The following is a 24,203-nucleotide window of genomic DNA, read 5'->3' on the forward strand; positions in this document are numbered from 1 at the left end:
AAAACATACCTGAAGTTGTGTTTTGATTCATTCACACGTTTAACACACAAACTATGCATATTTATTAAGTTGAGTTCTTCTCACAAACACAAAACACTCTGCTCCATCTTGTGATGTCATGTGGTAATACAAGAAGTGCTCCACTGTGTTTTTAAACTCCATACACATTCACTAGGATCATTTGGATGATTACAGCTCTGGAATTGCCAGTCTCTACTGAACTAAAGGTAACAGGTAGCAATTAACTTAATAAAACTATCACTTCATGACATCACAAGGTCGAATTTTGAGCTTTGGAGATGTAGACAGAACAATGATAATGTGTTACTTAAACGTGCAAATGAAACAAAAGACCACTCCTGGTGTGTATTTGATGAGGTAATAACATTTGAATATAAAAGTTAAATTTGCCTTATATAGCCCCTTTAAAATTCAAACTAAAATGAAAAAGAACAGTAACCCAATACTTGTGAGTTCTAACACACACAGCGTGGTCAATACATGTGAAAACAATAGCACACTGGAAAACAGTATTATGTCACAGTGAGCTTGGCCTTTATCTATACAAATCCATATAGTGATAAGGTGGGTCACTAATCAGTTCATTCAGAGCTATTTTTCAAGATATTCTTTTATCTCTGAATTTTCACACTGTTGAGGAATTTGTTGCATCATCATTTTACAAGATTATCTAACCATACTCCCTTTGCATCTCTTATGTCCTAATAATTAGCAGACCATGGAGTATGCCTAGCCAAGCACTACATCATGCATTTACAGGTGACCCCTTTCTGGTGACAAAACAAGCAATTAATTGATAAGTTACTAAGTATAACATATTTCCTGGACTTAGATAGGCTTTGGAGGCTGTGGTGCTCTGGTGTTTATTTGGGTATTATTTGAAGATAATGTCATGGTTGAAAATGGTCAGACAATAAATAAATTCCACATTAAACATGGAAACACTGGCCAGTGAATTATAATATAACATAATTAAAATTATAACTGGCTCTGATGTATTACTTATCATGGTCTCTAATCATATAGGGCTCACTCTCTTAACCCATGAACCACAAAATTATTTTGATCGAGGGAAAAATAGAAAGTTTATTCAATAGTCTAAACAAGGCTTGACACTCTTCCAATGCAGTGCTAAACAGACTGCCATATGTTGGTTTATGAAATCATATATCAAGACCTCTGTCCTAAAGCCAAAACCTTTATTAGACATAAGGCATTTAACCATTTGGAGACTATCTTACCTTTTGTGTTTGGGGGTCACAAATGCCATTGGTTGTTTTTTATGGGGGTTACAAACATGCAAACACTGAGAAGCACAGGTATAGACCAACCAGAGGTTCCAGATGAATATAGTTATGTGCTCAGAGTTTTAAATACAGGCTATTCAGGCCAATATTTTATATATTTATTAGTATTTATCACAATTTATGTACACTACCTGTCAAAAGTTTGGATACACCCTCTCATTCAGGCTTTTTTTTTTTTTTCTTAATGTGTATTCCTTACATTTTATATACATACAGAATATATAAAATATATGATGCAAGATATATGGAATTATTTAGTAAAAGTAAAATAACACAGATTATATATATATATATATATATATATATATATATATATATATATATATATATATATATATATATATATATATATATATATATATATATATATATATATATATATATAATCAAATCCTCACAGTAGCCACCCTCAGCTTTGTTGACAACACTGCAAACCCTTGGTCTTCTCTAAATGATCTTTATAGTAAAGTCTCCTGAAATGGTTTTCACTTCACTTCTCATGGTCAAAAACTGCCAAAATTGCAACTAAGGTTCAAAGCAAAGGCTGACTTTTTAAAAAAGTATTTTGTGTGCTACATTTCATATGTTGTCCATTCATAGTTTTGATGCCTTTCGTGAGAGTCTACAATGCAAATAATCATGGAAATAAAGTGGAAAAATAAATGCATCCAGACATTTGACTGGTAGTGTATGAATGAGAGGGTACTCATGGTGGGATGACTAAAGTCCAGGTATTGAAAATAAAATTATAATGATAAAAATCTAATAAAACTTAAAATGAACTATTTTATATAGAGAAAGTTTCCCAGCAGTTCCACCCAAGCTGACCTGAAATCCCTCTCATGCTGTTATGTCTGTTGTAGTGTGACACCCAAGAAGCCGCCTCTTGCTGTTCTCTGCTGAAGGAGACTTGACCACTGGCTCCACAGATCCATAAAGGTCAAAGGTCATCACACCACACAGTCCGATTCCTGCTTGGATTAGTTCAGGTTTCCAACTTGGATTGTGACAAAGAACACTGCGTCATAGAAATAACACATTTGTAACATACATCTCCGTAAGATTTTCATTAAAAATAATATTCAGTGCTCTTCAGTTATGTGCAGAGTAAGGGTCAACCTACCGCAGTGTGTGAGCAATAGGAGGCCGGAAAGTGTTGACGCAGAAAAGAGTCATCTGTGTCAGGTTTATGGTGTCAAATTATCTTGATTTATGACGCTTTCATTGTGGCCATAACCTGGGAAGAAAGGCCCTACAGAAACACCTGCCTGTGAATAACATGACCCTCTGTAAAACATGTCAATCTCACAGCCAATAAGATACAAAGAACTGCCATGTTAAGTGGGTATCTTCAGGTGTTTTCTGCAGTTAGGTTCTTCCAACTAAGATCTTAAGAAAAGGTTAAAGGCGCACGATACAACTCTTCTGGTGGAAGGCCGCCACCTGGTTTTCTCCATGAATATATTTTAGCTTTGTCTAGAATATTTTCATCAATACGACATTGAAGTTACTATGACAACACAAGAAGTTACAGGTCAGATCTGAGGAGTTGTAATGGCCACACAGTATGAAAGTATGTTTTTCAAGGGATTTTGAGCAATAAAATCAGCTGTAATTGAGTAAATTCACAATAGATAACATGAATGCCATATGGTGGAACATTCCAGGCAATAATCCCCTATAAGTTACCTCAGCCATGATACGCTGCTTGATGAAAAAAAGGCACCACCAATGAAATAAGCAGTATCCTGTCATTGGATACTTGTCATGGTCTATAAGTATAGGTTCGGCAACATAAAACAGCCAAAGAATGAGATTAGCTGAGTACTTTAAGATACTGGATCATTCAAATTTTTTATTTAAAGGGGGAAATTTAAGTTGGTGACCTGGTTTTCCTTCTATGTTTTTTTTTTTCCTCCATGGCAGCAGGATCCAAGATGACTGTGCCAGGGATTAATTGGGCTCCAATTGCGACAGACCTTAAGTTAACCCCATTAGGACTACATACAATACCATAGTGAATGTGAGCCATACTAGAAGCTAAAAGGGGTCAGACAAAATGTGACACTTTGTTTGGCCAAGCAGTGTATAAAGCTCAATACTTATTACAGCCTTTAGCAGTGTTTCTCAAACTTTAACCATCTTAGAAAATAGTTATTCTTAAAACCAAATTTAAACCGGGTCTATAACAGGACTGTTTCAGGTCTAATTAGATATAAACAAGGTCTAAGCAGGACTAAATCACTGTACCTACACTATGCAACAGGAGTTCTAAATGAGAACTAAAGAGGTCATCCATATACGAACAGAACAAGCTTGTGTACCAGTTTGGGAACCACTGACCTATAGGACTCACCTGGTGTAAATATATTAAAGTTCAAATATTATATAAAATTCTGAGCTTTAAACCATGTTGTAATGTTGTTATCTGATCAAAAACATACCTGAACTTTACATTTTGTTCAGTAGTGATTTGGACCATTTCAGCCCTGAAATTCCCATCTCTACTGAACAAAATGTAAAGTCCAGATATACATAAACAATATATACAATATAAACAAAAACAAAAAACATATAACTGAAAGTTTTTTATTCCACAATCTTCTCTCTTCTTTAAATGTTATTTTTATGATAATTATTTGTTTTGATTTCTTTGCATTGTGGTTGTAATGTCTTTCTTATTCTGTAAAGCACTTTAAATTATTTTGTGACCAAGTAAACTTGCCTTGCCTTGATGAGGAAACAACTCTGTAACATAAATCAGAAAATTGTGTAATGAGTCCTTTAAAAATCTTTATGTGTAACAATCTAAACACAAACCAAGATGATTTTTCTGACTAAACTCCACTTCAAAATCTTTCTGAAAATAAAAAGATGCTTAATAGTTTATGTTTGTAACCATTCTTGCTGTAGAGTGCAGGCGTGGAGATAATTACATTCACAAAACTGTTAAGTGTTGTCATCTCAAGAGCTTTAATCATACATAGAAACTTTGATCAACAGTACCATTCAATTAGAATGTATAGCAGTATGTATATTTAGTGTGAAGAGCATTATGCGTTTTCCTTTTTCTGATGAGGAATATCCATTAGGATGAAAGAAGCGTTCACCAGAGAAGAGCAGAAAAGAGACTGAGTACATGACTAAGTGTTACACCTCGGACTACATTTTATACACCTCAAAAAGGCGACATTGATCAGTAAGTATGTACCAGTGTCCTCTATGTATTTTTTTCTATTACACTGATGAGCTGAAGATACCTTGAAGGGCTTTGGAGAAGAATTGCATGGTGAATTCTATTTGATCAATGCCCTGCTATTATAGACTTGCCCTGTTGGCCATAATCAAAGCAGTGTTAAATTCTGGGTTATGTGAAATGCGAACTGCTAGTGTTTTAGCAGTGGGGGTGTGCCAGCGTGGAGGACAATTACTGTGAGTCATATTTTAGGCATGAAAACAAAAGAATCAACCACATCCAACATCTTTTTTTCTCTAGCCAAACATCCAAGCACTGCTCCAAACATTCCAACTCTCTAGACCAATCAGAACACGCCACCATTGTCCTTTGTGCTATGTCAAAAAGCGCCACAACATCTCAGCCCGGCTACAGTCCCAAGCAACAAAAACAAAAACGTAACATGTACACGACAGAATGTGGAACAGATGATGGGCTTGCGAATCCCAAGAAGCGATTAATTTTTAGTCCATCCATTCCTTTTTAAGAGAAGTAACGCCACATTTATAAGAAAGGCAGCTAGCATCACTGCCAACGTGCCATGCCGCCTTCAGGTTTTTCTCCTTTTCGGAGCTGCTTCGTTAGTGGAGGTGGTCAGATGTTGCCGTCCACCGCTGGGATTAATGGAAGTTGCTGTTGCAGTAGCGTCGTGGCATTTGTAGGGCATTTGCTGGGCCCATCGAGGAGCGCTTGTGGCCTTAAGGCTGGGAGGGAGGCTGCTGTGCTGTGCTGGCTCCGGCCGTGTGCATAGCTGCCGGGGAGGACATGGACTGGACCATGGGCTGAGCAGGAGGGGGGAGCGGGGGCTGAGGCTGCAGGGCCCCTGAGTGCGTGTTCGGGGAGGGTGGGGGCGTCGGACGTTTGAACTTGTCTGGGCTGGTGCTTCTTCTAGGAGAGGGCCTCTGTTCACAAAAACGAAGACAACAACAAGAGACAGGTTTAACATCAGCATGTGAAAAAGAATCTTACAATATCATCACGCAAGGCTTGTCATAATAAACCAACTGATTATTCAATATATAGCTGGCATAATATATTTTTGAGGTCAGTACTTGTGTGTACAATTTCTTTGTACTACTGGAAAATTTGTTATTTTTTGGTTACACAATAAGATTTGAGCCATAAAAGACTGAATTAATAACTTCTATGACTCATTACAGATGCAAGCTAAGTAGTAAAGTATTTCAGTCTGCTATTTATTGCAGCTCATTATTTTACAGTATTTTACATTTAGAGTCATTTTTGTGGTTTCAATCTGCTCTTACATTATTGTGTCAGAGGCATAAATTGGTTTCAATATTATTGTTTATCATCTATATGTACATCAGCTCATGAGGCTAGTAGTAATAGGAGTGAATTAGGAACAAATTACAAATAGGAATGATTTACGAACAAAAAAGCTAACACCAGGATCATGTAGAGTGGTTTAATACAAACATTTTAAGACCAAAATGATGAGGCTCACAGCAGTAACAGAGAGAAGGGTGAGGAGTACTTTTCCAAATTAAAGTCACTTGGAGTCGAAGCCAGAAGAGCCTGAACACTTCCTATTTGGTGGTGGCTAGGGGGTTAACCATGTCCATTTATATATACAGTCTAGACTAGTGTAGATGATTTCTGGTAGCCTCCTGAGATGAGACCAATTTATATCAATGGCCTGCCAGTAAAACTCCTGTTTGAACAACAACTACTAATTAAAGCCACGCGCGGCGATGGTGGCCCTCGCCCCAGCGCGCAGTCGCCCCAGCGCGCAGTCGCCCCCCCACGCGACCTCCGGGGGACTCGCGACCGCCCCGGCACGTCACCCTCTCTTCCCGACAGCTCCCGAGGCCGACAGCTCGTCCACCAGAGAAATTACGCAGTGTACCTTTAAATGTTTCAGGAGTCATTGCGCCCCTACTGGCCAACCATGAAAAATGCCCAATATCCGTAATATACTTTTTAGTTCACAATCATGCATCGAATTTAATCCCCGACTTTGGTACAAATCCGACATTGTTAACGTTTCATGCGTATGCTAGGGGGCGCTATAGAGTTCACAGTTCATATGTTTTATAGTGTATTATAATCAGGTCGAAATCAGGCATTAGTGATTCAAATTTCAGCATGATGGGACTAAGCCTGTGGGTGTAATAATTTTTTAACTATTTTTTGGGGGAGTCTTTGCGCCCCTGCTGGCCAATGGTGGAAAATGCATCATGTCCGTAATTAACTTTTTTGCTTGTAATCAAGCATAGAATTTATGCCCCGAATTTGGTACTAATCCGATAATGTTGATGTTTCACGTCTATACTAGGGGGCGCTATAGAGTTCACTTTTATTAAATTTCATATTTCATTACATTCACACCAGCATCACGCAATTGTGTTTTGAATTTGAGTTCTCTAGGCCAATGCCTGTGGCCGTGACAGGTCACCGAAAAAACAGGAAATGAAGGCGTTTTTCGGCGGCGTGCTACAGGCGAACCGTAAGGAGTATCCCAAAAAAAGTTGAAAATTTCTGTGAGTTTATCTGTAGATGTGACATGTCAAATCTGAGCTCATTTGGACCAAACCCCGGGGACTTGAATCTTTTTGTAGACACCCAAGTCAAAACGGCGGCGAATCTTTGATCCAATATGGCCGACTTCCTGTTCGTCATAGGGGTGCACAATGATTGGCTTTTTCGCTTGTCTCCTTGAGTTCTATGACTGTTCCGAACTTTGTGACCGTAGGACAAAATATGCCTCTCAGCCTCCCATTCATTTCAAAATTTTCAAATTTCAAGGGGGCGCTGTTGAGTGGGGGGGCTTTGGGCATTGTCGCGATGCCCGTTTTATCAAATTTTTCGCCGGGCCGATCGATCTGAACCTCGGTTTGGGGACTTTTCGTCCATTAGTGGCGAGGGCCAATGATGCCCTGCAGCATTAGCATTTCCAATACTTTATTTAGAAAGAGTGGAGGATAAACAGAGTGAAGAGACACCAATAGAGATCAACTGATGTTTTTTTTTTTTTTCAAGGTCAAGGCCGATACCGATTGTCTAGAATACCTAAGCAACCGACAGCCGATAAGCTCGGCTGATATTTTTGGGCCCATATGTGAGGCAGATTACTTTGCCCATATTATTTCCCCCAACGCCTTTTTACCACAAACCTAAATGAGAGCTGTGTAGTTACATTTTGTGCTGCTATTTTGTGCTGCTACTTTAAAAAGTCAAAATATTGACCTGATATATCAGTCAACAGGTATTTGGTCCATCTCTAGACACCAATACTTCCCTTAACAAACAGATGTACCGGACAGTTGGACTGAGAGCAAAATCTTCAGGAATGCGTGGAAGAAACTGTCAGGACGGCCTAACTTTGTTTATGATATGGCATGTGGTGGACCCTTTACATGAGGCAAATTGGCTCAACAAAGAGTGTCTGACATGCCCCCTTTCTCCCACTGTCTCTTTGGGCAGTCTCTCTTGCATAATGAAACTGCTTCATGGAGCAATATTTAAGTTTGCTCAATGCTCATTATGTAGCAATACTATGAATACCATTTAGCAATATTTCATTCACAGTCACAAAACAACTTGTTGCTCAAAGTTGAATATGCTGACATGGTTATAACCTCCCACAGACTGAAGATTTGATGATTAATTGAAATAAAATTCAGATGCATCAGTGTTAAACAGTCCCAGCAAAAAAGAGCCTGCTGAAAACCCCAGGCTTGTGTAATTCACTGTCACTAATCAATGGGGCTAATAATACATGAATAAATGAAACTCAGACAAAGCTGAATTGTTGGTCAACATAATTATTAAAAGAAACAAACTAATGAAACTGGCCTGGACAAAAATGATGGTATCCCTAGAAAAGACTAAGTAACTGGATAATAGGGACATTTTAAACTTGTGTGTTCTCTAATTCATCATAGGTGTCATCAAAAGTGTACTCGGTCAGTCTGCCTATTAATGATAAATGGTCACATTTTTCTATAGCGCTTTTCCACCTTCAAGGTGCTCAAAGCCAACCATTCACACACCAGTGTACACAGACACTGTGAGCAAGGTGGGTTAAATGTCTTGCCCAAGGACACAATGACAGCATTCATCTGTGGGAGCTGGAATCACACCAGCCAGTCAGTGGATCTGACCGCTCAACCTGAGATGTTTATGTTGAGAGCTGGATTCGAACCGCCAACCTTTAGATCAGTGGGCGAATGCCACCCCATTAAAGTTGTTATTGTGCTGTTTGGAGACATGATGGATACAACACTGAACATGGACTAGAGAAAGCGAAGAAGAGAACCGTGTCAGGAGAATAGAAAGAAAATGATAGACAAGCAGGTTAAAGATAACAGCCATAAGACCGTCTCCAAGCAGCTTGATTTTCCTGTGATTACAGTTACACATGTTCTTCAGAAGTTTAGGACTGTAGGCAACCTCCCTGGACGTGGCTGCAAGAGGAAAATTTATGACAGTTTGAAGAGATGGATCATACAAATGGTAACCAAAGAGCCAAGAACAACCTCCAAACAAATTAAATGTGAACTTGAAGGGCGAGGTACATCAGTGACAGAGTGCACCATCCGTCACTGTTTATGCCAAAGTGGACTTCATGTGAGGACACCACTGCTGAGAGCAAATCATATAAAAGTGAATCATGAATTTGCCACAGTGCATATTGATAAGCCACAAAGCTTCTGGGAGAATGTCCTTTGGACAGATGAGAAAACTGAACTATTTGGCAAAACACATCAGCTCTATGTTCACAGATGAAAAAATGAACCCCACCAAGAAAAGAACACTGTCCCTACTGTGAAGCATGGAGGAGGCTTGGTCATGTTCTGGGGCTGTTTTGCTGCATCTGGCACAGGGTGTCTTGAATCTGTGCAAGATACAATGAAATCTCAAGACTATCAAGTCATTTTGGAATTAAATGTGTCACCTTGTGTCAGTAAGCTTGGTCTCAGTCGTAGGTCATGAGTATTCCAATAGTATAATGCCCCAAAACATATAGCTAAAAACACCCAAGAATGGCTAAGAACAGCACACTGGACTGTTCTGGAGTGGCCTTCTGTGAGCCCAAATCTCAATCCTGAACATCTGTGAAGAGCTGTTTGCTCATGTGGAGTGGGTCAAAACACCAGTTGACCAAAGCAAAAGCCTCATTGACAGTTCCAGAAACCGTTTGATTGCAGACTTTACCTCTAAAGGTTGTGCGACAAAATATTACGTTAGAGGTACCATCATTTTGTTCCAGGCCAGTTTTAGTTTGTTTTTTCTAATTATTCTGTTTACCCACAGGTGAAAAGCAATGCTTGATTTTCGCTGGACAATTTTCAGTACATTTTTATTATTGCTTTTAATCACTTTCAAGTTATTTCAGTGACCATTGTTGATTTTTCTTTCATTGCATGAGGGGTACCAATAATTTTGTCCACGTCTGTAGATATATAGAGTGCAAGTCAGGCATATTGTCCTGATCACTGTGAAATAATTTATACGACAGGAGACACGAAGGATTCTGCATTAGTTTGACTATATTTTATAGCCAGCAAAATGTATGAAATCTTTCTCGCTATATTGTTCCTGAGCTACAAGTGGGTGACCGACTTCATGTGATGTTGGACTCACCGCTACGGCGTGAGAGGAGCTTCCGTGGACGTGCAGGGCAGGCGTGTTGTAGTGGGGCATTGCTCGGGACAGAGTGGCTGGAGGCGTGAAACCAACTGTGTGGCCTCCATATGACAGACCTGAAAATAATGACCAACAGTTACCCATACACTGCTGACCTTAGCGTGCCATGATGAAATAACACTTTACAAAAGTGAAACACTTCACAATTAGCTGCCAAAACATGGTAGATAGCACATAGGAGTTCTAGTACTCCTGTACTAACAATAGACTCTAATCTAATCTGGCTAATTGGCCTTTGTGCTGATATATATATCAGTCATATTTTGAAGCCTTTGTGAACACAGGCAACAGAGTCTTGGCCTTACATAATCAGTTTTGATAAGAAAAAGGTGGCTCATTTTTATTACACCTTTTACTAGTTAGTTGATCCTAGTTTCCTTGTACATCAGTGATTCATTTATTAATAGTGATTACACTACAGTATTTTTTTTATTATTGTGACCAGTAGCAAAGATCACAGAAACACAAATGGACTTAGTGTTGTGAATGCATGCAGTATTTCATGACAAGCATAACCAGATGTACCCACCAGGTGATATTGGCCTGCTGGAACTGGGAGAGGGGGTATAAGGGATGGGGCTGGAGACAGTGCGTGCTCGCAGACCCTGGGCAGACATCTCATTGAAGTACCTACAAAAACCATCATCAACTGAATGCAATAAGTACCAAGCTACTCTACAAGCTTTAAGGCCTATTCAAAAGCTTGTGGACACATGTAGAATATATTATGTTCCTCCAAAATGATTCTATCAAATACTAATCCCAAAGTGAACATCATAAGCCCCTAAGCGTTTTGTGGTTCTCATACCTCTCGTCGTCCATTTCCAGACTGGACTCGCTCTCAGACAGCTGTCTGCACAAAGCCTCTCTGCGCTCCATCTCCCGCTGCAGCTTCCTCTGCAGCCGGATGTTCTCCTCCCTCATGTGCCGCTCCTCTTCAATGTACTGAGCACGTTTCTCAGTGTCTGTGTGGCCCAACAAAAGTTATGTCAACATTTTTTCAGTTTCAACCCCACATCACACTTCAGTCATAAAAAAATATATTTATTTTTATTTATATTTATATATATATATATTTATATATATATATATACATACATAATATATATATAATAATAAAAATTTATATTCATATTCTGGTGCGACTAATATTGATTCGTTAACAATGAGCCAAATGAGTACAAGAAGAAAAACTTTGCTTTTGTAACTATGTATTAAGTAAAGCCTGAAAAAGACCAAACAGGAGGCCAACTTGTCCATTTTCTTGAAGACAGTAAAAACCCTACCTATTGTACAGTTTAGTACTTAAGTATATATACACCAACTATTTATTTGGGGTCCTGCTATAAGGCTTAAGCTATCCACTGGCACCCTCTAGTGGTGAATCTTTACCATAAAACAAAATAAAAGCAATAAATGCCCCAGTCCATTTTCTTTCAGCACATTTAAAAAAAAAAAAAAAAAAAAAAAAAAGTTTTTTTATTTACACAAGATGCACTTCCTGCAGCAACCAGCCACACTCGGACATGGCAAGTGACCCTCAAATGTGGGGATGAATGCATAATTGTATGCAAACATTTGGAAAGTGTGTACTTGACTTAAAGGTCCTATATTATGCAAAATTTACTCTTGTGAGCTGTAAACCATAACATTGCTACCTCATTAAAAAAATACCTGAAGTTGTGTTTTGTTTCATTAACACATGTTTGAGTCCATATCTTCAGAGGTCAAACTGCTCTGTTCCACCTTGTGATGTCATGAAGAGGGAGAGGTCATGTTAACAGCTACCTTTTATCTTTAGTCCAGTAGAGATTGGCAATTTCAGGCCTGAAATCATCCAAATGATGGTATATGGTGAAGGTATATGGAATTTAAAAACACAGTGGAGCACTTCCAGAATTATCACATGACATCAAGTGAAACAGAGTGTTTTCCATTTCAGAGAAGAACTCATGTTTAATATGCAGGATTGAATGAAACAAAACACAACTTCAGGTATGTTTGTGATGAGGAAACAACATTATTATATAGATTAGAAAATAATGTAATAGTGGCCCTTTAGCTGATTATTCACCCCTCCCTCTGTGTAAGTCATTTTTGCGCATCTCAAGTCTGTAAGATGTGGACCAGTCATCAGGCCACTTACGCTGCAGCTCTGTGGTACGGAGGCTCTTCTTCAGCCTCTCCACCTCATTCTTGAGGAAGCGGATATGCCGCATCATGTTCTCTGGCGAGTCGATCTCCATGGAAACATCCCTGGGGGAGGGAGGAGCTGACACAGGCTGGTCCAACTTCTCCTGAAGGATCCTAGTTTGAAAATTAAAAACAAAAACATGAGTACTCCATTGGCATCAAGATGAAAGCTAGCCCTGTACTGTATGTTTAGTTGGATGACAATTACCTTTTCTCAGCCTCAAGTTTGTCCATCCTTTTCCACAGCCTGTTGACCAGGGCCTCCTGTTCTTGCTCTAATGTATTCTCCAGGTCAATTTTTTCACGCCGTAACTAAGCATGAGAGAGACATGTGTCCAGTTAATGAAAAAACACACAGACAAATCCACATTATGGAAGGATGCTTTTGTAAATGCTAAGTAAATTAATAAAAAGAACAAAAACATTTGAAAAGAAAAAATATCATAAAAATTTCATGGTTGCAAAACACAGTAGAATTGAGGAAGCATGACACATACTAACACATGTGTACTATACACACATTGAGTGTATACTGATAATAAGAGAATTATTGATACTATGTGGAAAAAGACACCGTTGTATTGCAGTCACTGTGGATTACTGAAATGTTTATGCATCTGAGCTCAGGACACTTACCTGTTCTAGGGTTAGTTGCTTTGAAATGGTCTCATTCTCCATCTTCTTTATTTTCTTCATGAGCTTGTTTACCTGGAACTCCTGCTCCTGTTCCAAATGCTGTTCCAGCTCCGCCTTCTCATGTTGGAGCTTGAATAAATAAATAAAATAAAGAAAATAGTTGCATTTATAAAGAGGACAAGGCCATAACAAAGAGGTGAGGAAATGAAAGCATGATGGATTATGTAACTGATTAGTCACTGCAGAGAACAGAATACAAATTACAATATGTATAATAAACATGGTGGCACGCTTATAAACATGATTATACTGGTCCCACAAAAGGAAATTGTTTGTTGTTTGAAAAGATATAAAACAAAACCAGATGCCCTGCTGCTTTAGAAATGTTCCTCAGTTCAGTTGAATTATTCAAAAGTAACCCACAGTAAGCACATAGTAGTTAGCCTTGCAAGAGTGAACCTAACCCCTGAGCCCTTTATCAAACTACAGGGCTTTTTAAGCAGACTAAGCAGTACATAAAGTTTTAAACCTGCAAAAGGGGAACTACTCAGGACCTATTCGGGCAAGGGTCAGATAGAAGGCTGGCCAGTGACGCTCAAATCCATGTCAATTGTCAGGTAATGTAAACAATGATTTGACAGTTTGTGGTCATCTTGAACACTTGACCACTTCCAAGTTAGACAACACTGAAGATGAGGAAAAAAACACACAACTTTATCACCTACAGTCCAGCTCAGATATTTGTAATGTGTGGCCTTACAAGATTCCTCCTACATTACACATACACACATGAGTAATTCAACGTCTGCAGCTTGCCACAAACAGTCCATCTGCATGTTAAGTGCTAAAGAACTTGAGCAAAAAGAGAAGACTGGGCCAATTAACAGTCACAAGTGAAGAATGACTACAAGGAACATGACAAGACTTGAGACAGACTTGAGGACTTGTTATGATACCTAGTTTGAGTCACATGCCAACATAACCTCTCAGAAGTAATTAAACATGCAACAATTACATATGCAGAATTTGTCATAAATTTTGAAATCACTGCACATCACCTTCCCACTAAAGATGCTTAAAAATGGTGTTATCTTGGGTCCCATCACTTACTTGCATGAGCTTCCTTGAGAGCTCATTTGTGAGAAATTCCTCCTCTTTTTCATAGTTAACTGCCAAGGTCTCCTTTTCTTTCTGCAGGGCTTGGATCTTTTTAAACAGGGTGTTACTGATAAATTCTTCTTCTTGTTCAGCTCTGGCTTGCTGCAAAACAAAATGGCAAAAATGGGAAATAGTTAGTACGGAGACAGTTTATTTCATGGACTAATCAAAGTGAATACAACGGTACCTTAAGATAACACTAATAGAAAGTCCACATTTAGTCAACATTTGCTTGAGATTACCAGTTTTGCCACAGTTTAACATTAAAACTATGCACAATCAGAAAATCGGCTTAATTATGTAAGACTGAAATCAGTTTTGAAATAATTTAACAAAAAGAGTTACATCTCCTTGATTAAACCAAAGTAGTTGCAGCAATGGTTGATTTAAAGAGGGGAGTAAAAAGAACTGTGAGTAATAAATAAAGGAGACAGCCTCTGCAGCTGGTGTGATGATACAGCCAGTTTCCCGGTTTTCCAGCCTCCTCTTTCTACCCTGACCTCAAAGCAAAATGCTGTGCTGCAAGCTGTGAGAATGTGTCAGCTGGGAACAATGACAGCACAATGGACACCAAACAGCCAGTTAAGCTACACACATATACACAGGGTGGGCTCACGGCACCGTGGCTTTCTCGCTTTACACGAGCCTGACTAGCTGGCTAACTTTGGCCTACATACTTCCCATCTATCCTCCAGATCGGTTACACATTTTATGAAGCTAGGTTGATTAACTGAGCATGAGGACATATGACGCATGGTGCCGCTAAACTACTCTCCTCACTCAGTTGCCATCTCACATCTTCATTGGCATAAGCTGGGATAATACTCAACAAAGTTATCATTGCCATATAAGCTAACAGCGATCTGCTTAACTCTACTGGGCGCTGTCTGGGTGATTTCAAGGCTACTAGAGTTAGCACAACTTAGCAAAACTAGCAACCCAAAACAAAACAAAGCAAAATAGCTGACTGACACTGCCCAGTCACACACAGCAAGGTTTAGCATAGGCTAGATTAGCAATATCCAAATCAGAGGTTAGCCAACATGGGAAATTCTGTGCATGCTGCTACATCGGAGAAGTTATATATACACATAATGCAATGGACTGATAAAAGATTGCTTCCAACAGTAACAGAAACGAACAAAGATATAGCTAGCCCGCTGACAAAATGTGATTATACAGGCGGCGTGGTTAGCACTGAGCTAGTTAGCTTCTAGCATTACTCACAATGGTGACGCTAGCTTTGCGGAGATCTCGGTTCTCCTCCTGCAGCGCTTTGCACTTGAGTTTGAACGTTTCCAGTTCAATTTTGAGAACTTTGTTTTCTTGTTGTAGCGAGGCCAAGCGGTTCGTGAGCTCCTCCAGGCGAAACTGTGAAATGACTATGCTGGGTTTTCCAGAGTTCGAGGCAGAGGAGGACATCGGGGTAGCCGAGCTGCTGCCCGCTCCGTCAGTGTCACTCTCGCTTGCACTGTCCGCCATGGCTATGCCACAGTGTGGATCAGAGCAGAGCACAGGCAGAGCACAGCACACACAAGGAGCTGCAGCGTTTGAACAGCTCACTACTGTCCAATGGTACTGCTATCAGTACACCGTGTGACCTTGTTCAGGATCTGGCCACAGCGCTCCCAGCAGGACAACTCCAGCACTGCCATGGATCTGAGCCTGACAAAGGGTGTGTCAAGTCAGGAAGGCAGTACTGCAACTAACAGCGCACTCCATGTAATTGTAAATACATAACAGACTCAAGTATACACCCTCTTATGGGACCAGTATGCTTTTTGCGTAGGCTCTAGGATCTTTCGCTCTATATAACCGTTATAAAGTTTCACATTATTGACATAATTTCTATTCCCCTCCAGTTACCTTTTCATACTGCACCTAAAACACAGCCCAAGCACAAGGCCTTCTTTGTGAGCTATAGTAGTATAGTATAAATTGTTTTTTATTAGTCAGATACATTACATAATATGATCGTCATTCATTTAAAAACATAAGACTCTTGATTTCTTCCCCCGCGTTCCCACCTGCAGCTGTGAGAACACTGTAGAGGACACCGGTGTGTGGGAGCCAATACTGATGTGCTGAAGGACAATGTATTACACTATTGTCAGAACAGAAATGGCAAAAACATACAAGGCCACAAGGAAAGAAACAGATTTATTGCAAAACCAACCTTTTTATTATTTTCAGTTGACTTTTTAAAGATGTCTAAAACATTTGTGGTGGCATCATTGCTGCTATAGCTTCTAAAAGACCTTGAATAACCAAAGTGCTAGAATATTACATATCAATGGCTTCACTCTGTTAGTAAGAATTGTACATCAAAAGTCTTTATGTAAAACACATATCAAAGAAAACTGACAAAAAAAACAATATCAAATAATCCTTTAACCCCCTGATTGACATAGTAGTATATTGGGATGTTGTACAAACAAACCCGTTCTGACCTTCTCGACCTACCGGAAAGAAAGAAAAGTTACATAGTTTTAATGTCCACAGCATAGACATCCGCATAATGAGCCATTGCACCAATAGAACATCACACTTACATGGGCTATATAAAAAAAAATACATATTATGTAATTTAATGAAATATTGCCAATGAGCTAATGAAAACAATTCTATGTGATGCTGCATATATGGACTCTCAAGCCTAATATAAAATATTACACAGTTTCAGAGTTAAACACAATTTTATGCTTAAATAATTATTTTTGACCATCCAGTGTTTTGTCATACAATATGCTATAGAGCTACAATCCAGTAATTACTTTATGTGTCTTCAGTGTGAGTACGATATAAATAGAACATTTAAAAAAAAAAAAAAGACAAAAAAGAAAAAGAAATGCCCCATTTTCCTTTTAATACCACACCAGCTTTTGGAAACCAAGTGACACACCACTTAGTGTGGTTTAAGTCTAGACTCCTACACCTTAAAGCCAATATGCACAATGGTAAAATCTAACAGACAGCCAGTTTACTAGCATTTACATTCAGACTATCAATCAGCAGATGCTACTCATTCATTCAAAGGACAGACAGACAAAACCAGCTATGAACATTTTTCACACGGCTTTGTAAGCCCACACATGATAAATGCTTCTCCTAAAATATAAAAGTGGTGACCAACATCAGGGCTATGTGCACACACGTAAAGGGTTGTATTTGTTATTTGAATACAGTGTTTTTGCAAACTTGTAAAAATTGTACTCAAAATAAATGAACATGCATGAAAATATGAGTCATCTGAAAGGCTGCTTTTGCAGAATTAGAATAATTCCCATTTTGGAAATTACTGAAATCTGACTTTTTCTGGAAAGTTTATATTTAAAATCAAACCAGCATTATCATGTACAAACATTATATTATACCAGCTCTATTAATAAATTATACAAGAACCTGTTTCATTACACTCATCTTTAAAAAGTGAAACCCTTTTCATAAAGTTCAAAAGCACTTAAAAGGTTGCTCTTTTAGTGCAAACTTGACCAGTAACATTGTAATTTCAGAAAAGGTGTTAGTTAAAAACAAAAACAATGGGTTCAAGAAAATAAACTATAAGGCGAGTGTTGAACTTGTATCAGAAGTGTCCAGCAGTTTGTTTGTTTTTTTCAGTTTTGTGTCGCCTTTTTTCTTTCCAGGCAACTTGTGGAAAGAGCTCTTGTGCCATCTTTGGTCACAGTTTCACCTGTGTGTCTCCACTGCAGTCCACAGTAACCAAAGTCTTCACCTCAAACCTCAGAGGCTCTCTTCTCAATCGGCCAATGGCACACACCCTCTCAAACTCAAGCAGGATTGATGTCCATGGTCCACAGTGGGAGACTAGAAAATGAGTGAGTTTTCATGCTCATGCGCAAATGGTCAGCTCTTCTGCACGAGAACCACCCATAAAGCTGATCAAAGCAGATTGGACCCTTTGCCTCAAGTCCTCACAGTGGAACATTATTTCTGAGAGACAATCTGTGGGAATGAGGCAAAAAAGACAAAACAGATGAAGGGATGAGAATATGTTTAGGTGAAATTTGGACACTGGAAATATGCTTTCTTTTACAGTACAAATGTTCTAGTACCTTGCTATGAGTGGTGCTTTTTGTCGCTGGACCTTCTATCGTCCTTTCTCCTGCTATTTCTGGACCCACTGCCTTGCTGTAAAACACAAAAAATATGACATTAATACAGTTTCATTCTAAAATAAAAGCCTTACTCTTTGTATTTTCACATCACACCCCAAGCCATAAATTCAAGTAGATTACTTGTTAGTAATATAAATTAATGCACACCAGTTTAGTCACCTATAAGACGAAAAACCATGTTAATGATTCACAACAAGAACAGATTAGGTTCACCGTCATTTCATAGTCAGTTGCATACATTTTCTACACTCACAAAAAAGCACCAAAAACACCAAACCCAAAATCAGCTTTCACTTCACGATAAGTAAACAGTATCAGAACATGTGTTCATTAGCATGTATTAGTATTACTACTAGTATTAGTAGTAGTTGATTTACATAGTTTTCAATACAAAAAATACAATTTTGCTGTAGTAAAACTGTTTCGTTTACATTCATATTCACATATTACTGTGTGTTTTGTTTCATTCACACATGTTTGAGAAACCCTTTATTACTAGTCTGTCTATAACCCCAAAACTCAAAATGTTCTGTTCCACCTTGTGATGTCAAAAAGCACTAGTTTTCAACAGCTACCTTTTACTTTTTGTTCAGTTGATTTTAGCAATTCCAGGTCTGAAATTATCCCAATGATTATAGTGAATGTGTATGGAGTTTAAAAACACAGTGGAGTGTTTCCTGTATTACTACATGACATAACAAGTTGGAACCGTCTGAGTGTCTTCTGTTTGAGAGAACAACTTAGTCTAGATATGCTGGATTTGTGTTAAACATGTGTGAATGAACCACAACTCCAGGAACATCTGTGATCTGTAAGGAAACAAGATTATACCATAGATCAGAAAATAGCACAATATGAGTCTTTAATGACTCATGACTTGTTTTGAGATAGCCCTTGTGATTATAAGACCTATGCACATGTTCTGACACAGATAAATCATTTCAACCTGGACAAACTATTCCAGACCTCCGACCACTCCTCAGACAGAGCAGGGCTGTGCCGAGGGTCTCTCTTACGCCACACGCCATTGTCACTGCCCTGGTTGTCCGGTGTTGGCGTGGAAACTCGCCGGATAACTTTTCTGATAACCTACCCAAAGCAAATGGGGTTCAAAACACATGAGATATTACCAGACTCTCCTGTAATAAGTAAGTAATAATAAAAAAGATAATATTAAAGGTGCACTATGTAACTTTTTGCTTCGGGGTCCGTCACCTACTTGTTTCTATGGATATGTCACTGCTGTGCCTAGAATGTTCCACAGTATAACATTAAACAGCTCTGTTTTACATTTTTTAAATTAAAGTGAGTGGGGTTGCCTCTCCTCTCCACAGATCTGGCCTGTAATTTAGTCTGATTTGGTCTCCATGAAGATAGAAAAGTATAATACTATATTGTGAAACATTCCAGACAAACCAAAAACATCTCCATGGAGAAAAGCATTTCATGGACCCTCCACCAGAAAAGTGATACAATGCACATTTAAGGGTTCATAGATATTATTAGTTAAACACTTTACTTTTCTACTGATGATGTTGCCATCGTTATCCAAGTAGTGTTCCTCAGTCATACTCTCACCTGGGATGTTTCTTGCCTCTTCGCCCTAAAAATGTTTGTCAAATTAACAGTAAAATGACTGCGTTATATTTTGGTTGACCCACACCACCAGCACAGCAGGAAGAAGCACTGAAATGTAAACGTCATGGCAATAGAGGAGGCACTACAATGAAAGGGGAAAGATTTTTATTTTCTCAATCTTTTAATATTTGTGTTATTATTATGTTTATAGTCTGTATTTTCTTATGTCTTATGTTTGCATGAGGTCCCTTCTTTATGTGAATGTTATTATTTTTATGTAATTTAAAAATATATATACTATTAAAGTGGACATATTATATAAAATTAAGCATTTAAATGTGTTTTAGCAGCGTCCCCTCACCATTAGCTTACTCACAGTTGTATTTTGATTAATTAATGCATCCTGTATTGTCTAGTATTTGAGTTTGAGTACTCCCTATCTTTGCCTACTGCTCTGTGCTTATTTGCAATTAAATTATTCAAAAAAATTCAGATCCCAGGTCATACATGTGGGGTTAAAGTATTTTTCAAAAATGAAGACATGTAAATGAAAATCCATTCACTGTTAAGATGAAATGTCACTACAAAGAGATGGTGCCTGTCAGTTCTGCAGTTTTAAATAGGAAGTCAATGGACCTCTATTATTAAGCAACTTTAAATCCATATTATGGTTTACAATGAGCAAAATGTAATTTCATGATCTGCTTATGTTAATAGTTCAATATGAAATACCTGAAAAAGAATGTGAAAGATGTGAAGAAATATGTCTTCTTTAATATATAATTGACAAAATTTGTGGAAAAAATGGCAAAAAAGCACACCACCACCACCACTGCAAATCTACTACTACCTGCACAACTCAAGTTCAACAGCTGCAAGAGAAAAGCCCCACCAGAAACCATCAAACCAGGCTCACATTGTACCTTTAAAATTATACGGCGTCTGAAGATTTTGGTGGTTACAGTTTGTTCCTCCTCTGAGCCAGATTCAGCACTAACCCGCTGATGATAAAAAAGGATTAACACAAAACTGACACAAAGACGAGACAATGAAATAATTTTTACACAGGCACGGTTTAGGTCAACACTGATCTGGGTGTGCTGCTGTGACACATAAAAGGGTCCTCCTCTGGAACAATGTATGTGCCTTGTGAAAAGAAACTTAAAGAATTAGAATATAACACTACTAGGTTCTGTGTGGAGGTTTGAGATCTGCTTTGGCGGTAAACTGATTTCATGAGGCTTATGAAGTGAAGTTTGAGGGAAATTTGAACACATAATCCAAACTAACAAACAAATATAAATACAAACTGAGTATGTTTTGAGATGCACGATCTTATGTTAAGATAACCCAAGTGCCCCAGTGCTACTCCAAGGCTTCCTGCAGGAAAAATGAATGTAACCAAAGTTATTATAAAAACAATAAAATTTATTACCTGGACTTTTTTCTCTGAAACTAGTGCCCCCTCCTCCTTTTTGACATTCGAAGACTGTGATGAGGTGTCCTGAGGTGAGTGTTTGGCGTTGTTGCCGTTTTGTCTGGATCTGCCTGATTCGCCTCTAGACGAGGAAGTGATGGAGTCACTAGAGATCTCGTGGCTGTAGGGTTTAAAAAGAAAGATTAGGGTCCTGTTATGACATAACTGTAAATAAGATGACTGTGTACTTATAGGTAAGCAATATATTAATTATTGAGAAAATGTATAATACAGTCCTTAAGATATGCAAAATGTTATAATTACAAAATCTTTTTTTTTTGTGAGATATGCTTCAGCTTTGACATGGGTATTATCTAGACCCAACAAATACTCAATCTGCTGTCTCTCAGATCATACTCAGGGACACCTGGGTATGATGCCTATTCTTATATTTACCCCAAATAATTCAGGCACAACTTGAAATTTCACTTTCCTTCTTGCACTTGTTCCCACTTAAAATGAAAGTAGATCAGACAGCAGATGTCAAAATAATCTCAGCCTCACAAAGACTCTAGCCACTTGTATGCATTCCAAAGGGCTCAGAAACAGATTCAGTTTGATTTGAGTCATTTTACTCAAGACATTTTTGTTAAAAATAGGCCTGAATAGTAATTAACATTTGTTAGATTCATAAACCTCAACAATATCTTCTCTCAGAATACCCCAAAAGAAAAAAAAAAATGCTCCAAAATGTTTTCATATTTTCCTGATAACATACCATTCACGTTTGTCAAGGAGGTCTGAGCTGACACTGCGTCCTTGTGTTGGCGGCTCCACATTGACACTGGACGAGTCACTACTGTGCCAACCTGAAAGTGAACACAAGTCTTTTTCTGCCTGTTCCACCTGACGGAGCATTTCCTTGATAGTTGCACCGTTTGTTTCCTCGCTGTCCTCCTCCACCTCTGAGCCTTTATCCTTCAGTATTTCGGCAGCTGCAGGTGCCTCTTGTGTTTTCATTTCTTTGATGGGTTTACAATCCATTACATCGATGTGAGGTGTGGGATGAGTGGCCAGACATTCAATATCTTTTGTATGATCCTCAGCTTGGCTCTCTTCTAACTTTATTTCACTATCTCTAATGTTTTTAACAGATATTTCGCTGCTATGCTTTTTCAAAAACTCACACTCTGACTTATCCTGACTTAAACTCTCCTCATTAAACCCTTCTACTTTCACTCTTACATCAGTACCTTCTTCTTTTTCACATTCAGCATTTTTGGCTTGGACACTTTTTTCTACTTTATGCTCTGTTTTTATCAGCACAATCTGCTCCTCGGACGGATACAGCACATTTTTTACCTCGTCAACTCTACACACTGTACCTTCTAGAACAAGCTGCTCCTTTGTCGTATCCGTATCATCTTGCGCATACCTTTCCTTTGGTTCCAACATGATTTCATTGGTCAACTTCAGTTTATCTTGTATGACCATTTCACATTTCATTTCCACATTCTGAATAAGCTCCTGCTCAATCCACTTCTCCACTACAATATTACCTTCTAACTCTGCCTTGGCCTTCTCTGCAACTTTCACTATTTCATCTGCTTCTACATCCTTTTTGCTTTCTTTTAAACATACATCCTCCTGGGTAAATATGGGAACACTGTTCAAAGGGGAGTCTCCTATATGAACTCTTTCAGGCGTTGATGGAGTAATGGATGATATAGATGATAGCGATGGAGAAGATGTGGAGAAAGCTATTTCAATGTCCGGCTCACACAGACCAGTGGCTAGTTGTGTCTTGGGCTTGTGGGTTTGCTGTGGGCAGGATTTGTCTTCTTCTTCACTCAAGAGAAGCTGATCATTTAGAGCGATGTGCGGCTTTCTGACGAGTGATGGAAGGGTATTAGGGAGATCAAAAACGGGGGCTAACAGGGCGAGCTGGGAGGGTCTCGGGGGACTACTGGGGGGACTGTCTCCACCAGCATCATCCACTTGTGAGCTGTAGGGAGGGGGCACCATGGAGTCTGGATCAGTGAAATATTGATGCGCAGATGGGGTGAGAGAAGGGTTGGGAGTGACGGGGAGGTCAGACTCCAAGAAGCTGGGACTAGAATGAAGTAGTACGGCAGGGGACTGCAGCTCCGCTAGAATGCTCTGATAATCTGTAGGTGACAGGATCACATACACAGGCTGAAGCATGCTGCACAGACAACAGACCCGCAAACTCCACACCCAGTCAGATGGATAATGGCACAAGAGCAAAATGTAAGCATACATATTACAAGGAATTAAGAGAGAAACATTCACAGCACCACAAGCATGTAAAGAACTATAACTCAACACATCATAACTATAATAATATGATCATTCTAATTAGGGATATAAAGATCATTGGATTAACCCAGAATTATGATTATTCATATAAAAATTTAAATTATAAAGAACAATAATTGTGACAATTGTAAAAATAAAAGTAGTTTAAATTCAATCTACAAAGTTCATCTCATGTATGTAAAGAGCTTTTTTTTTTTTTTTTAAATCTGCTCACAGTAACTATACTTTACTATACTTACAGAAGGTTTGAGTTCATAAAGCTGCTCACATACTAGAGGAATAATATATTCTATTAGAAAACGTGTTGAATGAAAAAGATTCACTTGGTTATTGTGTCAATAATTGTGAATAATTGTGATTCTTGCAATAATCGACACTCCTAACTATAAATGTTTCTCTTTTTTCTTCTTCTTTTTTTTTTTTTTTTTTTTTACATTTGGGATAAAACATTAAGCATGAATGGGTGAGTGTCACACAGCCATATAACATGTTTATTAGTGGGCAAATTTCCA

The 24,203-nt window shown here is 38.6% G+C and overlaps 2 protein-coding genes across 3 annotated transcripts in view; both read right to left on the bottom strand.

Annotated features, from left to right (window-relative positions):
• Window positions 1-4,277: 4,277 nt before the first annotated feature.
• Window positions 4,278-15,835, bottom strand: LOC110156814 (coiled-coil domain-containing protein 6). Of its 2 annotated transcripts, none has more exons than XM_020921041.2 (9): window positions 15,448-15,835; window positions 14,173-14,322; window positions 13,063-13,191; window positions 12,635-12,738; window positions 12,380-12,540; window positions 11,042-11,198; window positions 10,763-10,863; window positions 10,171-10,289; window positions 4,278-5,465 (listed from the first exon to the last, which is right to left on the bottom strand). In XM_020921041.2, the coding sequence occupies exons 1-9, from the start codon at window positions 15,700-15,702 to the stop codon at window positions 5,262-5,264; spliced, it is 1,380 nt and encodes a 459-aa protein (XP_020776700.1). In that variant the 5' UTR covers window positions 15,703-15,835; the 3' UTR covers window positions 4,278-5,261. The 2 variants fall into 2 exon arrangements, with proteins under 2 accessions (XP_020776700.1, XP_055018796.1); XM_055162821.1 differs by lacking the exon at window positions 4,278-5,465 and adding an exon at window positions 9,282-9,421.
• A 544-nt stretch (window positions 15,836-16,379) lies between these two features.
• The window catches only part of LOC110157000 (ankyrin-3-like), a 72,493-nt gene continuing 64,669 nt past the window's right edge, over window positions 16,380-24,203 (bottom strand). Inside the window, 8 exon segments of the mRNA XM_055162436.1 lie at window positions 16,380-18,183; window positions 18,294-18,369; window positions 19,323-19,445; window positions 19,876-19,959; window positions 20,858-20,935; window positions 21,370-21,532; window positions 22,130-22,373; window positions 22,485-23,519. Of these exon segments, the coding sequence (XP_055018411.1) occupies window positions 18,298-18,369; window positions 19,323-19,445; window positions 19,876-19,959; window positions 20,858-20,935; window positions 21,370-21,532; window positions 22,130-22,373; window positions 22,485-23,519 (1,799 nt within the window). The 3' untranslated portion in view covers window positions 16,380-18,183; window positions 18,294-18,297.

Source organism: Boleophthalmus pectinirostris, unplaced genomic scaffold (assembly GCF_026225935.1).
Source record: "Boleophthalmus pectinirostris isolate CB_2022bp ecotype Guang Dong unplaced genomic scaffold, ASM2622593v1 HiC_scaffold_5, whole genome shotgun sequence".
In the NCBI taxonomy this organism is placed as follows: Eukaryota; Metazoa; Chordata; class Actinopteri; order Gobiiformes; family Gobiidae; genus Boleophthalmus; species Boleophthalmus pectinirostris.